The sequence below is a fragment of the Choloepus didactylus genome, chromosome 2, assembly GCF_015220235.1.
Source record: "Choloepus didactylus isolate mChoDid1 chromosome 2, mChoDid1.pri, whole genome shotgun sequence".
Taxonomy (NCBI): domain Eukaryota; kingdom Metazoa; phylum Chordata; class Mammalia; order Pilosa; family Megalonychidae; genus Choloepus; species Choloepus didactylus.
In genome coordinates this window covers 131,581,745-131,598,997 of record NC_051308.1, presented here as the reverse complement: position 1 = coordinate 131,598,997, position 17,253 = coordinate 131,581,745, and the positions used below count along the sequence as shown (strand labels likewise).

At 40.9% G+C, this 17,253-nt stretch overlaps 1 protein-coding gene across 4 annotated transcripts in view; it reads right to left on the bottom strand.

Moving 5' to 3' along the window:
- Nucleotides 1–13,632, bottom strand: part of SORT1 (sortilin 1) — a 72,097-nt gene extending 58,465 nt beyond the window's left edge. For 2 of the 4 annotated variants that reach the window (XM_037826460.1, XM_037826461.1), the window contains exon 1: nucleotides 13,264–13,632. In XM_037826460.1, coding sequence (XP_037682388.1) covers nucleotides 13,264–13,569 — 306 coding nt within the window. In that variant the 5' untranslated portion in view covers nucleotides 13,570–13,632. The remainder of the gene's footprint in view (nucleotides 1–13,263) is intronic. The other 2 variants (XM_037826462.1, XM_037826463.1) reach the window with 1 other exon arrangement.
- Between the last annotated feature and the right edge of the window lie 3,621 nt (nucleotides 13,633–17,253).

Here is a 17,253-nt window from a genome sequence, read left to right as displayed (position 1 = left end):
CACAAAAACCACTATTCTTCACAGAAATAACTTTGTCTTCATATCTAATTAAACTAGAAGTCTAATTACTGTCACTATAGCTTGAAGAACTTAAAATTGGTTCCAAGAGTCCATGTAGCTTGGAAAAAATTCAGTAATGAGAAACTTCTGGCTATCTTTAGTTACATGCCTGATCCAAAGTAAAATACTGAAAGAAGGAACACTGGCACAACTGAGCATGGGTCAATTTTCACACGGCAGGCCCTGGTTTTAAAGGCCACTTATACATGCAAGGCCTGACCATCATACCATCAGGGACAGCCTCTCTGACAAGCAAAGAAGGGAGCGAACTAAATGAGGACATTCTTCACACACATTCCTACATTTCTACCTACGTCTTTGTCCCTACCATGAGCTGGATCCTATTTGGGGCACTGGGGAAACAGTGGTGATAATACACATTCTGCTTCCACGGAACTTAGTCTCTATAAACAAACTTCTTACAGAAGTCTCAAATGTAATGCTAAACATGCAAGACATTTAATCTACAGAAGACAGCCTGGCATAGTGAAAATATAACTATAAAAGGGCACAGAGCTTAGTCCAAATGGTTGGGAAAGTAGGCACAAAACATTTTCCCTCCTGGGAACCCATTACCTCAGGAGTAAAACTGAATTATGCTCCTTTACTCACAGAGAATCAAATGAAATATGATATGAAGACAAGTACTGGTACTGCCCTAAGTACTGGGAATTTAGGATTAGGCTTCCAAACCCCAACTAGGGAACATGGGGTGGGGGGCACAGTGATGCTCAAGAGCAAGCTGGAGTACAACCTGGGTGGTGCTAGCGCAGGCAGGAAGAAAATCTTTGCAGAATGCAGTTCTCTTAAATAAGGCACTGCTAGGATCATAAACCTGGGCCAAAAATAAGATCACACATGTTCTAGTTCTCATGGAGACTATTCTTAGAAATGAAGAAGCTAAAGATAAAATATTGTATAAGCTTTCAAAGCTATTCAGTTATTCAGTTTTTCTGAGAGGCAGAATGATGCAGAGGAGAAGACCGGGCTAATTTTCAGGCGGCCTGAGCTGTATCTCCAGCTCTGCCTAAGGCTGTGTCAACTTGGGCAGTGCAACCTGGCCTTACCACCAACGGGAGGGAGCTGGGGCAGTGGTCTTTCCAGGCCCTCCAAGCTTTAAAATTCTATGACTCATCAATAATTTAACCATTCAGTTTGCTTTTCCACTGCTATGTATAGGTGAAAAAAAGAAAAAAGAAAAAAAAAAATCGGCTCCGTGCTCCACAACACTCCAGTATTAAAAGGAGAGGACAACAGCAAGCTCCATTATGTAGAAACCTCAAAAACCTGGACGCTTGCTGAAAGGAAGCAACGGAGGCCTCTGGGCAGGAAAAGAGAAGCCACTGTCCATGCAATTAAGTGTCCATGCAGTCAGCCTCTAGGAAAAACCTGCAGACCATCACTCTAATTCAATTTACTAAACTGTTAGAACTGCCTAAATTAGTAATCTGCTTTCTTAAATTTGGAAATGGCTGTACCTATAGACAGACAGGCACAGCAGGAGGAAGTAACAGGATATCGCCTGGGGAATATCCTTGTTACGAAGGAAAAAAATAATCTAAACAAGCAGACAGTGGCACTGAGCTTATAAATCTGGGCTGTTTGGAGTGGGAGAAAATAGCCCCAAATATCTCTATAGCTCTTGAAGGCATTAACATCAGAATACCTTATAATCATGTGAATCACGGTAGAGCATAATTTAATCTCTTCTTAACGATCCAGAATCTTAGTGTTCAATAAGAAGGCAGAGAATTACTTTAGAAAGAGCCCATTAAAAAAAAAAAAAACTTTAGGCACTTAAAAGAGCAAGCTTACTTAATGAAAAATTCACTCACATGGAACAATTTGCTAATTATGCCCAATAAATTTCAAAACTTTTAGTATTTAATTTTTACATCTTAGTTCCATTTCAAAGAAAAGAAAGTGACAAAGAGATACGCTCGTTGTCAGCTAAGTTACAACGGAAACATAAAGGCACACAGTCCCACCAATCAGCGTGGGGACGAACCCCCTCATGCCCTCTGCCACAACCACACTAGCCTTCCTCCAGACCCCTGAGACACCAAGCCCTCTCTGGTCCCAGGGCCTTTGAACATGCTGTTCTCTCTGCCTGGGACACTCCTCCTGGCACTCATCTTTAGGAGCAAAATTCTACTCATCAGTTTAAATAATTTCTCAGCGAGGCCTTCCTAATGCCCCAGTGTAAGAAGACTTCTATTATTCTCCTGTAGTTACTTTTTTTCTTCTCGGTACTTATCAAATTTATAATTACATAGTTGTTTACTGTCTGTTTTCTCTATTGGTTCATGAGCTCTAAAAAGGCAGGGATCTTGTCTGTTTTGTTCCAAACCCGTTCCCAGGACTCAGTATAGTGCCTAACACATGGCAGGTGCTCAATGAACAATCGCTGAATTAATGAATAACAATAATGGAATTTAACTTTTACTGAGCACTTATTATATATAAGCCACCACCTGTCACTTTATAGATGAAGAAGCAGGCTCAGAGAGGTTGAGTAATTTGCTCAAAGTCACACAGCTGGTAAGTGCAAGAGCAAGGATTCAAACCCATGTTTGTCTGATTCCGGACTACATAATAGTGTATAGTATTTAACGACTACTCTTTCTCTAGCACTGTGTGAAGCGAGAGTGGTAGAAGAAGTCGAAGTACAAGGCTTGGTCCCTACCTTTAAGAATTTACAATCTGGGGAATAAAACTGACACAACTGAAACTGAATACAAGTCAGAATACTATAAGTAAGTGCTGGGTTTCGTGGCATAGTTAAATATTGCAGAAGAGAAGAGAAAAACCAACCAAGCTTCAAAGGCATTCAGACAGGCAGAATACCATAAGAAGAAAGACGGAGGAGCTACAGGCACATGCAGGCTTAATGGACTGGAAAGACGACCACTTTAACTAGAACAAAGGGGTAGCATAAGCCAGGAAATGATGAAATATTAGGTTAAAGAGATAAGCCCACAATAAAAAATAATTCCATCAGTACTCTGATCTGCTATCCTTCCAAGCAAAGTTCATGATTAATACCTATCACATTTCTTGCTACTATTTCTTAAAACTTCACAGAGAAGGAAAGAAAAAAAAAAAAAAAAAACACTTCACAGAGAACTGCATAGTACAAGCTAAAAGCGGTTGCACAGTTAATGAATGGGGATGAAATAGGCAAGGTACTATTTCAGAGCTGTCGATTTAAATCCGCAGTTTCTAACTCTAATAAACTAAAGCCAAATGAAGGAGTAGAAAAAGTTATTAAAAGTAGTCATATTTTTATAATTGAAAATCATTTAAAACTATAAGTAAATAACAGTATATATGAAGAACTATTATAACTACATGACTAGGTATCAGATGATGGTGGGAATATTATCTTCTCTTCCATCTACAATAGCATCAAGAAAGACACTTCGAGTAGGCAGTCCTTCCCCCAAACCACCCCCCTTTTTTTTTTATCCTGAGGCTTGGGTGGGGGATATAATAGTATATATTTCTTAATCCAGATATGGCTCCTGTGAGTATTCATAAAAATTCTATATAAATATTACAGCTATGAAAAAAATTTTTTAAAGCACACACACAAATATTTGGGCATCTGATTGGTAACGTATCCAAAGGTTTGTGGAGAGAACCAACATAAGAAACCCTCAACCAAGGATAAATACATGCTAAATCCTATGCTCTCTTATTTAATCCTCATGGTAACCCCAGGAGACAGATACTATTACTTCCATTTTATAGATGAAAAAACTAAGATCAGAGAGATCAATCTGTTCACAGTCATCACTGAAGTTTGAATCCAAGTCTGTCTGACAACTGAGATCATGGTCTCCCACTGCCCACCCCCACCCCCACCATCACACACAGAGACTATCAATCATACTAACAAGTTAAAAATTTGATGCAATCATGAAGGTTAAATAAGGAACACATATGCTTCTTACATTTATGCCGATCTTGACTCACTTTCATTCTCACCACCCCCACCCAAGCCTGTCACCCAGCCCTGCCAAGTGAAAAAAAAACAAATACATTTATGCCTCATCTGTCTCCTTTTATGTTCTTGTTCCTCTGGAGCTAGTTCAAGGGCTGTATTTATTAGCATCATTTGGTTGACAAGTGGGTCCTGGAGGAGGACTCAGGGGGATGCTATGACAGATCAACAGGAATATTAAGAAATTATACAAGTCATACAAATATAGTACTTCAAGATTTTTGAAACTTTCCCAAACACCTTATCTTTGGAGCCTCATGATAATGCTCCATTTTACAGGATGGAGAACTGAGAAAGACTGTGCTCTGTCTACTGCAACCTTGCTGGAAGAATAGATTTCACAACTATTTGACTTATCCCTAAAGATAAGTACATTGATTTAAGACATCTCAATGAAGTACTTCCAAATGTAGCACCAAGTTGGGACATCTGTGTCCCACTCCCAGTTTGTGGTCCGTAAACGAGTTATTTAACCTTATCAGTCAAAGGAAGGAATCTGACCAGCTCATCGGCCTAACAATCTATGATCCAAACTGTTAAGCACATTATTGCAAGATTTCAACCTTATCCTTGTTCACAAATGTTCAGAAGAGAAATCTGTTAATGGGCATCACTATCTGACAGCTCATAGCTCCTGGGCTTCTCATGCCTTGGCTCACATTCTCCTTTAGCAAGGTCCTGGAGTCCAAAGCGGTCCTTGGAACCTTTAGAACTTGAAACAGTATAAAAGGCAGACTGCCCTGCCCTCTATTCTGCATTCCCATTCCACATACACCTCCAAGCCCACAGCAATGGCTACCCCTGAAAGGACAACTCTTCTGAGCTCTCCATCTCCACCTCTGGTTTTTCTAGCTCTAGCCTCAATTTAAAACATTTTCAGCAATAAGTTCTAATGCCAAACTCCTCAGCCATGCTTCTCCTCTCTTTCCATTTCCCCAAAGAGCTATCTTTTTTGACTTCCCTATATGTTTTCCTAGAAACTTGAGTAAAGTTCCTCAACAACTACTTCTTCCCAACATGAACTTTCCATTTGCCACCCTGAATATGCCTTGGGTTTTCCCCCTTCATGGATTTCATTTAACAAAGCATTTTGATAAAACTTAATAATGACTCTACAAACAATCCTAAGAACTGTATCTAGTTTAGAAAGAAAGAAAGAAAGAAAGAAAGAAAGAAAGAAAGAAAGAAAAAGGAAAAAAGAAAGAAAGAAACCATAAAGGTCAGAGAAGTCAAGTAACTTGTCCATGACCACACAGCTATAAAGCAGCACACCCGGGACTCAAATCTGGAAACTGAGATCTCTCTTTCAAATTTTATATGCAACATATCTATTCTCAGAATCCAGTATTATTTCAAGTTACAGGTATTAGACATTTGAGTTGATCTACCTTGTCTGGGAAATACTAAAGTTAATTAAAATTTCCCTTCCCAGTTCAACTGAGATGGATCATCCTTTGGGATAATTTTGCTATTGAACTAGACTTGCAAACTGGCTCAAGTGCAATATAAGAACTTGTATCTTTAGAAGATACAGGAAGAAAAGAACAAAATGCCCAACAAAAGCAAACATAAGAGAGAGAATACTCCTAAGTCCTAGAAAGAGCAAAGGTATAAAGCATTCTTTCCTAATGAAAATAAATCAAGCCAATTAATCACACCTAAGTTTCGAACTAGCACAAGGTTGAATACACTGGTGATAAGCAGACCAAGAAAAAAGGAAGAAAAAAGCCCCTGTTTTGGCATCATACTGTAGGGAAGGAAGAAACACATTCACCTCTAAACATATCTACTGGGTTTGCTTTTGGACTATCCAAACTAGTAGCTTTTCTTAGCATTAATTTTTTTAGCCAACAAGGAATAATGAAATATTACCCAAAAAATTAGAGACAAATGCCTATCATAACCATATGAAAGGAATATTCCTGCTATCTCTGAGAACATTCATTTTCACTGAAGCAAGCTCTGTAGGTGGTAACAAATCACCCCCAGACGTGAAATCCAGGCTATGTTCAAGTTCACCTGGGAAGCAGAAAAGCTTCAATTTTCTTCTAAATTTGGACTCAACCAATAAACACTTGTGATCACAACTCTCTGGCCTCCTCTTCCTTTCATATGAATCACAGAATTTTTTAAGACACTTTAAATCTAGTCCAAAATTTTCTCATGTTGTGGATGAGGATGAGGGCCAAATACTGAAAGGCAAAACAGAAAATAAATTATATTCGGAGAAAAACTCTCCCAGCAGAACACCAAGGTTCTGAATGGAAAAATTTTGCTATTACTGTGGTTTCTTGAGTCTGGGGGTATAGGAGGGAGAGGGAAAAAGAGCCTCAATCTTGGGGAAAAAAAAATGGGTCTAGCATTCACCTAATAACCTTTATCGGTATACAGTGTCTGTGACAAAGATTCATTCACCCCAACTAGCTGAAAGCCACGTATTACTAACCCAACTGTGAGTGCAGTCACCATAAAAATACCAAAAAGCTGCCTAGAACTGGCTGAAATTGATCAGGTTGTTCTTCAAGCCCCATTACTCCTCAAATCCACCTACCTATAGATCAGCGAGGCCACACAGTGGGAAGAATAAAGCTCACCACGTTTTTAAAAAGGGGGTAAAATATGCAATAGGCACACTGGTTACAAAGGGATAGAGAGGGAACTGAATAGAAATCATAATGCAATATCTTTATTTCATATTATTTTTGGAGGTGATGCCACACAGCCCTTTTTAGAAAAGTTGCATCTTTAATTACATGTTAAATTCAGTGGCTTTGTCTGCCTTCACATGAGAGGTCCTACCTGATTCGGACCTCTTGGTCACATAAAACATCTGAACATCATTTCGCCAGCCTCAAAACACAGTTCAATTTCTGTAAAGACAGAAATTGAGGAGTGGAGTGGGGAAGGAGAGGAGGAAATGTTTCTCTCCTGCTCTGACACTACAACTCGGTGCTAGGCACTGCCCTGGATGATGAGTGCATGAGAGTAACAGGCCAACTAGGACAAAGTTGGGAGCACAGTCTCTGAAGTCACTCACTGAGACCCCAACACCTGTTGACAGGAGCTGATGGGAATCAGCAGAGTGCAGAAGAAACTGTTGACCGCTTCTGTGAACCTGACATGAAAGAGCAGATCAAAACAGCCGGATGGAGAGTCTACGGTTATTGTCGTTTTATTTATTATCATTGTAAAAAGAAAACAGCCATTAGAAATTGACCAGAACATAAGCCTTCTTCCAATTATTTCCACAAACAGACATGAGACGCAGATAGACTTCTAATTAAAGATCACCACGCACAGAGCCAAATATTTGAGTCAGCAGAGAACTTACCCAATTTTTTGTTACACTGTGTTCCCTTCCGGCCATTTGTCGTACCTGGCTAGCTCTCTACCCTCACCCCAACCAAACCTCAGATGAAGACTTACCCTTCCCCTGGACAAATTATACTTCTGCAAATCTGCTGACGCTTCTTACTGAAATCTCCAATGCAGACATCCTGTTAACATCCCTGTGTGGATTAAAGGACTGCCTAGTGCGCTGTGAGGGAGAGAACCCTTCAGAAGGGTTCTGCTCATTCTGCTCAAACAGAACCATAAAGGAGACCCTACAGAAGTCATATTCCTTGACCCAAAAATGAATGGAAGAAACAGGATTCAAGAGAAGATTAAATAAGCTAGAAGATGGGGTGTGGGTGCTGGGCAAAGTGGTATGGGAGGAGGCTAAATTCTGGAATAAATGTGGCTGTAGGGAGTTCTGAGGCAGTCAAGGCGCTGCCCTAGGATTTCCAGGAGTTACAGGTCTGGCACCACCACAACAGGTTAAGAGCAGCAGCTCCGCGCAGCCTCCCACATTCGGTCCTGTCGGCCTGGCCTCAGGCCTGCCAGCACCAGCAGACACACACATTCTTCTCGGAGGTGACACCCTAAACAACACAAGCCTCTCTCCAGGGCCTGCTTATTTAAGAAGCCAGACCCTTTGATATTGGGGAAGAAGTTGGGAAGTTATGTGTAAAGAAGTAGTCAGTGACAGGAGCAGAGAGAGGAGAGAAAATGAGCAACAAGTTCCTGGCATTATTAATCATAAGTTTAAAAAGTTTTAAGGAAATCGCCAAATGTTCTGAACACAGGAATGAGAAGCAAGGAAATTATGTCAGCCACCACCATGACTCCGGCCAAGGCATTTCGTCTGTTTCTTTAAGACAGAGTTTCATGCCTACCCCCAAAAGGGTGCTTGTAGGAGGAGTGTTTTGAACAACCCAGCTTAGCAACCAGCATTAATAAAATCTTCCAGGTTTGCTCAATTTCTCTTCTGTACAAAGGTTATACAAGTCATAAACACTCCAAACATCTGAAGGAAAGAATCAATTATAAGCATAGCATGACATTTTAAGTTTAAAGCAAAAGCAAGGTGATTTATTAAGTCTCAGAAAAGGGCACTTTTAAATGATCTCTAATAATAAAAATAATAGCTAACTGCTTACTGAATACTGATTATGTTCCAGACACACTGTTCTAGTGAGTTAATACATATATAAATACACACACACTCAACCACTGTGCCAGTTTGAATATATGATGTCCCCCAAAACGCCATTATCTTTGATGTAATCTTGTGTGGGCAGACCTATCAGTGTTGATTAGATTGTAATTCTTTGAGTGTTTCCATGGAGATGCACCCCACCCAACTGTGGGTGATGACTCTGATTGGATAGTTTCTGTGGAGGTGTGGCTCTGCCTATTCAGCAAGGGCCTTGATGAGTTACTAGAGCACTATACAAGCTCAGACAGAAGGAGTGAACTTGCTATAGCCAAGAGGGACACTTTGAAGAATGCACAGAAGCTGAGGGAGGAGCTGCAGATGAGAGACAGTTTGAAGACAGCCACTGAAAGCAGACTCTTGCTCCGGAGAAGCTAAGAGAGGACAGACACCCTAAGAGCAACTAAGAGGGACATTTTTGAGGAACTGCAGCCTAGAGAGGAACGTCCTGGGAGAAAGCCACTTTAAAAGCAGAACTTTGGAGTAGACGCCAGCCATGTGCCTTTCCAGCTAACAGAGGTTTTCCAGATGCCATTGGCCATCCTCCAGTGAAGGTACCTGATTGTTGATGTGTTACCTTGGACACTTCATGGCCTTAAGACTGTAACTGTGTAACCAAATAAACCCCCTTTATAAAAGCCAATCCATTTCTGGTGTTTTGCATTCTGTTAGCATCAGCAAACTAGAACAACCACGCTATGAAATAAGTACTCTTATCATCTCCATTTTACACATTTGGAACTGAGAGAGAGTTAAGTAACTTCCCGAAGAAAACACAGACAGGATTTAAATACAGAGAGGCTGGCCCCAGAGCCAGCTCCACTAAGATACACTGCCCTTCCCTAGTATATGTCAAACCCTCAGAACAAAATTAGGGAGCATAATTTTTGGTAACGTTCAAGTTGTTGTTTTCTTTCTCTGCTTTCTGGTCATCTCTTTTGCTGTCTGTTTTTAGTAGCAGTCTATATACATATATATTTTATTGGAGCAACTGTAGGTTTACAGAAAAATCATGCAAAAAGTACAGAGTTCCCATATATGCCCCGCTCCACAGTTTTCTCTATCATTAGCATTTTTCATTAGTGCAGTACCTTTGTTATAAGTGATGAAAGAATATTATAATTATACTATTATCTATTGTCCATAGTTTATATTAGGGTTGTCTTTGTGTTGTACAGGTTTAAGAGATTTTCAAATTTTTTAATCTGATAACAGTAAACAACCTAAAATTTCCCCTTTAACAGATTTCAAATATACAATTCAGTGTAACATTCACAATGTTATGCTACCATCACCATCCATACCAAAACTTCTCCACCACCCTAAACAGAAACTCTATACCAATTATGTACTAACTCCCCATTCCCCATCCCAGCCCCTGGTAATCTGTATCCTAGTTTCTGACTCCATGAATTTCCATATTCTAATTATTCCATATCAGTGAGATCATACAACATTTGTCCCTTTGTGTCTGCCTTATTTTACTTAACATTATTTCTTCAAGGTTCATCCATGTTGTCACATGTGTCAGAATTTCATTCCTTTTTACAGCTGAATAATATTGCATTGTATGTATATACCACATTTTGTTTATCCTATTCATTGGTTGATGGACACTTGGGTTGATGCTGCTATGAACATCTGCGTGCAAATATCTGTTTGAGTCCCTGCTTTCAATTCTTTTGGGTATATATGTAGAAGTGGGATTGCAGGATCATATGATAATTCTTTGTTTAACTTTCTGAGGAACCACCAAACAGTAGCTGTACCATTTTACATTCCCATCAACATTGAACAAGTTTTCCTATTTCTCCACATCCTCTCCAACACTTGTAGTTTTCCATTTTTTTTTTTTTTTAATAATAGCCATTCTAGTGGGTGTGAAATGGTATCTCCTTGTGGTTTTGATTTGCAATTCCCTAAGGGAATAGCCAATATTTTTACTTCTACCTTCTTTCCCATGAGGCTATTATAAATTATTTATAGTACTATAAATAGAAAAGAAAATATTTCTCTGTCCTTCTTCAAATCCTAAAATATGGGCATTTAATCCCTGCAACCTCTATATGAAAAACATGTAGTGTCCAATACGTTTGAAATAGATTTAAAATCAATAGATTGGGAAGTAGAGGAAGGATGTGAAAGAAAATCTCCCAGAGAAACAGGAAGGCCAGAGAATGATCTGTTGGATTTCATGAACGCAGAAGCCTGAGTTAGTAGGGCACAGATCTCCTAAAACCAGAAGACTAAAAGCAGTATCATGCTTTAGTTTTATTTTACTTTAAGAAGCTTAATTAAACGCCAATATATTCCCATAAGCTAAATAAGCCACGAGAACAGGTCTAGAAGATCTGCTAAAATGTTCTGGGGCTTTTCATTCTTCGGTGTGAAATATCGTTGGGGGTGGGAGCATCTTCAGCACGCCCAACATCTAGCACAGATTTGGGTGTTTGACTGGCATTCACATATATTGCTTATATGAATTAATGTAGCTCAAAACGAACAGCATCAATTTATAAGAAACAAGAAGAGACTCAAGAACCTTTGATTTTTCCTAAGAATTGAATCCTTATAGGGAAAATGGCATTTTCCCTCCCCAGCTATACAAAAGTATACAATATTTCTGATAAGTTGTTTGCCATGTTGATACTTTTCTTTCACACTGTTTATAAAGAGATACAAAACTACCAGAGCTCTTCATATGGTTCTGTAGGACTTATAAAATTAGAGAACTAAAAAGCAAAGCAGACAACCAGATAACAATTCTTGGTTGAGGAAACAATCTCTAAGAGCTTTATCCAACCATTTTTAAGGTGAAGGCTATTAACAATGGCTCTACTTTTCATCAGATATAAAACTTACAAAAAAGATGCCCTGAAGGAGAGACCATAAATACTTAACAAATACAAAAATAGCTATTTTAAATGAGGTCACTGAAAGAAGAATGAAAAAAAAATATAGTAGAAAAAAAAACAATTGGAAACTGTAGTTAAATAAAATTAAAGAAATAGAGGGAGGTTTCTTCACATATGGACTTCAAAGAACGAATGGTTTCACATCTGCTCTCAAGCAGATTTGGCCTAAGAGCCCCCTGAGCCAGTTTTCTCAAATTTTTGCTTTAAATCAATATACTGGCAGCAACATATCAATCCAAAATAACCAGAGAAGACTCTGACTAAAGGAATAAATCCAGGAATAGTAACGGAACTAAAAGTGGGTCCATCCATCAAAGGAGGAATTTGAAATGTAGAATGAGAATGCAAAGTCTGGCTGGCACAAAGAAGGAAGTAGTCATGGGATAATTTAAGCATCAGTGTTGTAAAGTCTTGCTCAACCCCCCACCGTGAGAAGGAAATCCACACAATTATTATTTTTTCCCCTCATCAAATAGGAAGACTTCCCAGTAAAATCATTCATCCTATGTGTGCCCAACCTGAACAAAACTGCTCCACCCGTCAGCACCAGCTTGACTACCTTTATGCAGCTGCTTGGGCCTCATGCAGTTACCTCTGCATCCTGGTGCCTTGACTGTGAGTGTCCCGGGTCCCGGATGTGAGAATTATGTCACAGATAACAAGTACGACCCAAGTAGAGGGAGAAAGATAGTCCACGGGAAGACTGAGGCTCGGCTGATGCGGAATGTGGATAGAGCAATACAAGGATAAGTGGAGGACGGAGCGCAACTCTCTTTGAGAGAGTAAAGAGCACAATCATGAAAAATAAAGTGTAGAAAACAGGCAAGAATATGAGGAAGAAAACACATTAAATTGAAAATACATTATGCACATGTGGGTAATAACAATTAAATCGTTAATTTTAGAAAAACATGAGGAAGACTCCCCAGTTATACTGAAGCAAGGAGGCAGGACATCCCTAACAACTGGCCTTGTCAACCCAGAAGTGTACAAAGGTTGAGCTGCTTGTCCCCACGGCTAGAAGAACTGCCTCGATTTTGAAAGACTTTTGACTGGGAACTGGCCCAAAGCAGAATCTCTGCACGTCTATCTGAACTGTTGGAAATACCGTCCTGGCCAGAGGGCGACAGAAAGGCAGATGTGAAGAAGAAAGTAAGAAGATCACACATATACTGTCATCTCATTTCCGAGCTTGTTTGTACCTTTAGTTATGAAAACACACACACACGTCTAAAAAGTGACGTCTAGCAACTGCTTTTCGGATTGCTGAACATCCGACTAGACACCCTGAAAGTACTGATCCAGCGAGGGCACACCTTGCCTTCTGCGCAGCCCAACTTCTCCAACCACTTAAGAGGTAATTATTCCTCCAGCTTCCTGGTACGCATTAGTGTTAGTGAATCGTGATTGTTTACAGACGGAAAACAATGACACTCGAGATTTTCACAACTTAAAAAAAAAAAAAATGCCGTGGAAGTCTAAGATTCTCTGCCCTGTGACGAAACACAGGCTTGCCCGCCGCGGGTCCCGGGGGCCGCCCGAGCCCGACTCCAACGCCGCAGTTTCGGGCCCGCGGGCGGGGCGCGCGGGGGTGGGGGGTCGCGCCCCAGAGCGGCCAGGGGTCTCCTTCTCGGCCGAGACGCGAGGCGCGCGGGGGAGAAAAGAGGGGCCCCGCTGCGCGGGGGGGAGAGGCGGCCTCGAGGGGCCTGGGGCGGCACCTCGCAGTCCGGGCGGCGCCCGCTCACCTGGTGCGTGTTGTTGGCCAGCCTGGCCACGAAGCCCCGGACCCGGCCGCAGTCCTCGTCCTCGCCGGGCACGCTGCGGCGCCAACGGCCGCCGCGGGGAAACGGACCCCCGCCCTCGGCCGCGCGCAGCCCCCAGCTCACCCCGACGGGGCCGGGCCAGTGCAGCAGCGGCGCGGCGGGCGGCGGCGGCGCGTCCAGCCGGTCCTGACCGAGGGTCGCGGGCGACAGCACCTGGAGGAGGAGGAGGAGGCCGAGGCCGTGGGGCCAGCGCCAGAGGCTGTCCGCAGCTCCCCGGGGCTGCTCCATCGCCGCCGAATGCCGACGCCGCCGACACCTGCCGCCCGGCGCGCCCGCCCACCCCCGCCGGCGCCGCGCCACACCCCCGAGCCGGAGCCCGGCGCTCCTTGGATGCGCGTAGCCGGGCCTCTCCGCCCCCATAGGCTGATCGCCTGTCCTTCTTCCCCGGCCCACTCCTTATTGGCCCGTGTCGCCTCCGGCTTCGGGGGTCCTGGATTCGGATGCCAAGATGCAGGACTGTTTGGCTGGAACGTGGCAGAGACTGCTGAGGTCATCGCTCGCCCCCGCCCCCTCTCCCGGCGTCTCCGGGGCCGGGCTTCCAGAGTTAGCGTAGGAGCTTTCCCCACCTTCCCGTGAAGCCCCCGGCTCTCCTGGGTGGTGTTTCCGTCACCCTCAAGTTGAGGCTGGCTTAGACCCCTCCCTTCACCTAGAGACACCCTTAAAATTCCTTCGGTTGCGGCAGCACCTGGAAAATCTCCTCAGGGAATCCCTGAGCTCGCTCAGCTGGAACCGGGGGCTTCGTCGCAAACCGGTACTTCAGGTTTTTAACCCCGGCGCACTGGAGCGCCCATTGTGTGCTGAAGCAGCAGCCTTGCTGCCAAGGTGAATGCGAACTGTGTCGGCCAAATCCTCCAGAGGCTGATAGACATCAGGACACCCGTGACTCATGCAAGAGTGAAGAAAGTCTTTCCACCGCATATGGTCTCATTCGCCTTCCTCTTCTGCAGGGAGGTAGGCCAAAGGCGCAAATTGCTGGCTTTCCAGGAGTTAGAAAGTAGGTTAGACTTTAGGGGCAGGAAAAAGGGGCAAGGGAATTGCCCAATGCTTACTTATTATATATGGTCGTTTCATAGACACACACTTATCTTTACCATAGTGCCTTAACCCTACAGTGAGTACATTGCACAAATTTGGTTTTCAGTATGATGTCCCCTAAATTAGCATCCGCCCCTAATAAATAAACCCCCCACGCTGTACCCTTTACTGTAGAAACTGTGCACACAACTTTTAGAACATGCAACACAGGTAAAACTAGTTCTGGATATTTAATCTGACTCCATCCCTTCAGAATCCTAGATGTTCAATAGAAAAGACAGAAACCAGAAAGATACAAATTATGCAAAGTGTTACAACCAAATAAAGCAACTGAAAATTACCTTTAACTATAAACTGGCAGTAAAACCAAGTGAGAGTATATTCATAGTAGAGCAAAATGGTGTGGTGCACCTAACCCAATGTTTACATCAAAATTCTTCTGGTCAGGTTAGAAATGAAAAGTATTTTTGAATGCCACCTGAGGATGGTACAATCACTAGAATAGTCCTCCAAGGTCTCAGCTACTGAATGGAGAATATAAAGCTCCATGAAATCTAGCGAACAATTTGCTCCTTTCCGGAACTATTTTTTAAAATACTGATTATTTTTTAATCTATGCCAACTATGGAGTAGATCACAAGACAGTCAGTTCCAGCAGCATGTGATTAGTGGGGGGAGAAGAGGGATTAAAAGGAATATTTCTTTGTTGAGGTGACACAAAGATGAATGGTCTATTGTCTTAGTGGCTGAAAAGAAAAAAAGGCAACTCAACAGTGCCATCTCTTGGAAAAATTACCAAAGACATTTAATAAAACATTATTTTAAAGGAATTATCCTAAGCAGATTTAACTATAAATTGAATATTAAAATATTGCAATTATCTAGTACCTTCACTTTTTGAGTTATTATTATACGCTTTACAAACTATCAAGCGCTGGGAACATCATAGGATATATAAGAAATTGAAAAAATGTGTGAAAAAATTGTTTTAGTATTTCAACCTTGTTTAATAACAGGCACTAAATACAAAAGCTGCACTATCAATTCTCCCTTATGAAATACGGCACGTAAGATCTTACCTTAGTTGCAGGACCAAAATATGTAAGTTTCTCTTATTATAAACTATGCTTTTCTCTAAGATAAATTCTGTAGGAGAAAGATGAATAGAAAGCAATTACACATCACAAAACCATTGCTTTTTCTAGTAAGATCATTGCTTCTATTTAAGTGGACAGAAGAAGAAACCATGTAAAAATGTTTAATATTCTACAGAAAATCAAGGGTCTAACTCTTTGAAGAACACACATTATAGTTCAAGATGGTATAAAATTTACTGTTTTATTAGTTGTAATCTAAGATACAAATAAATTTCCCAGGCAGTGGGAGGGAAAATGTAGTATAAGATGAAGCTAAGAGAGATGGGCTAAGAGCTACCTCTTAGTATTTTTGTTCCCTACATAATTTATGTGATTTAGACACACACCTCTCTCACCTCTCCCTAAAGCAGTGTGTGCTTTGTCCATTTCTACACTGACCTAAACTGAATTAAAAAGGAGTACTGATTATTGTGTGGCTCTACCAGCTAGAAGCTTCATGAAAACACAGACCATATCTAGCATTTATTTTCACAGCTCTATCCCCAGTGCCTAATTCAGTACTTTGCATACAGTTGGTGCTCAATACAGTTGATAAATAAATATTTTTTTCATGGTATTCTCTATTAGGGTTTAATAAAACAAAGTGAACATGAGAGAAATTAATGTCATGATCAACATGTTATATTCAGTAAGATAATAGGTTAAAATCTTTACAACAGTCTCAGAACATTGGTGACAATGTATACCAGTTCCCTACTTTCCTTTGAATGTATCTAGTGCAAATTCTTTTCTTCCAAATTTTTCTGTCATTGCAGTTTCCAAATGTATATAAGCACAAGTTATTTTTTGCTGCAACTGTGGTATGAATTTAATAAGAATTCAGCCTACTCAAATAATCAGAATGTATTTACCATCATAGAGAACAATTTCTTACAAATGTTAATGAAGACAATACATAGAGCCCAGCAAGTAATTCTGGAGTGTTCATTGGTGAATTACCACCAATCAATTCTGCCTTATCCACATGTGGATTAGCCACAATATGGATATTAGAAGTACATTTCAAATCTCCATATTTCTCCCTAACAGTAAGTATTTGGCTTCATTGTAAAATCAAGAGCTGGTGATATGAAACCAGAACATCTGAGTTCAAATCTCAATAGCTAATTTTCTGTATTCATGGCACACAGGCTTAGATTTCTGAATCTTAAAGTAGGGGTAATGATACCTACTTTATATGGTCATTTTTGAAGCTCAAATAGATTGATTCTTTTTTTATTATTATTGTTTTGATCGTTACAAGATTTAATGCATTTGTCGAACTTATAGAATTGCACATTAGACAAATAAAATTTTAATGCAATTTTATTGATATATTCACATAACAATCATTTACAGTATCATCACATAGTTGTGCATTCACCACAATCAATTTTTTAACATTTTTATTACTCCAAAAAATAAGGATAAAAATAAAAGTATAAAAGAACACACAAAACATCTCATACTCCTTTTCCCCCTTATTATTCATTTACTTTTTGTCCCCATTTTTTCTACTCATTTGTCCATACACTGGATAAAGGGAGTGTGAGCCACAAGGTTTTCACAATCACACAGTCACACCGTGTAAGCTATATAGTTACATGATCGTCTTCAGAAATCAAGGATACTGGATTGCAGTTCAACAGTTTCAAGTATTTCCTTCTAGCTATTCTACACTAAAGACTAAAAAGGGATACCTATATAATGCATAAGAATAACCTCCAGAATGACCTCTTGA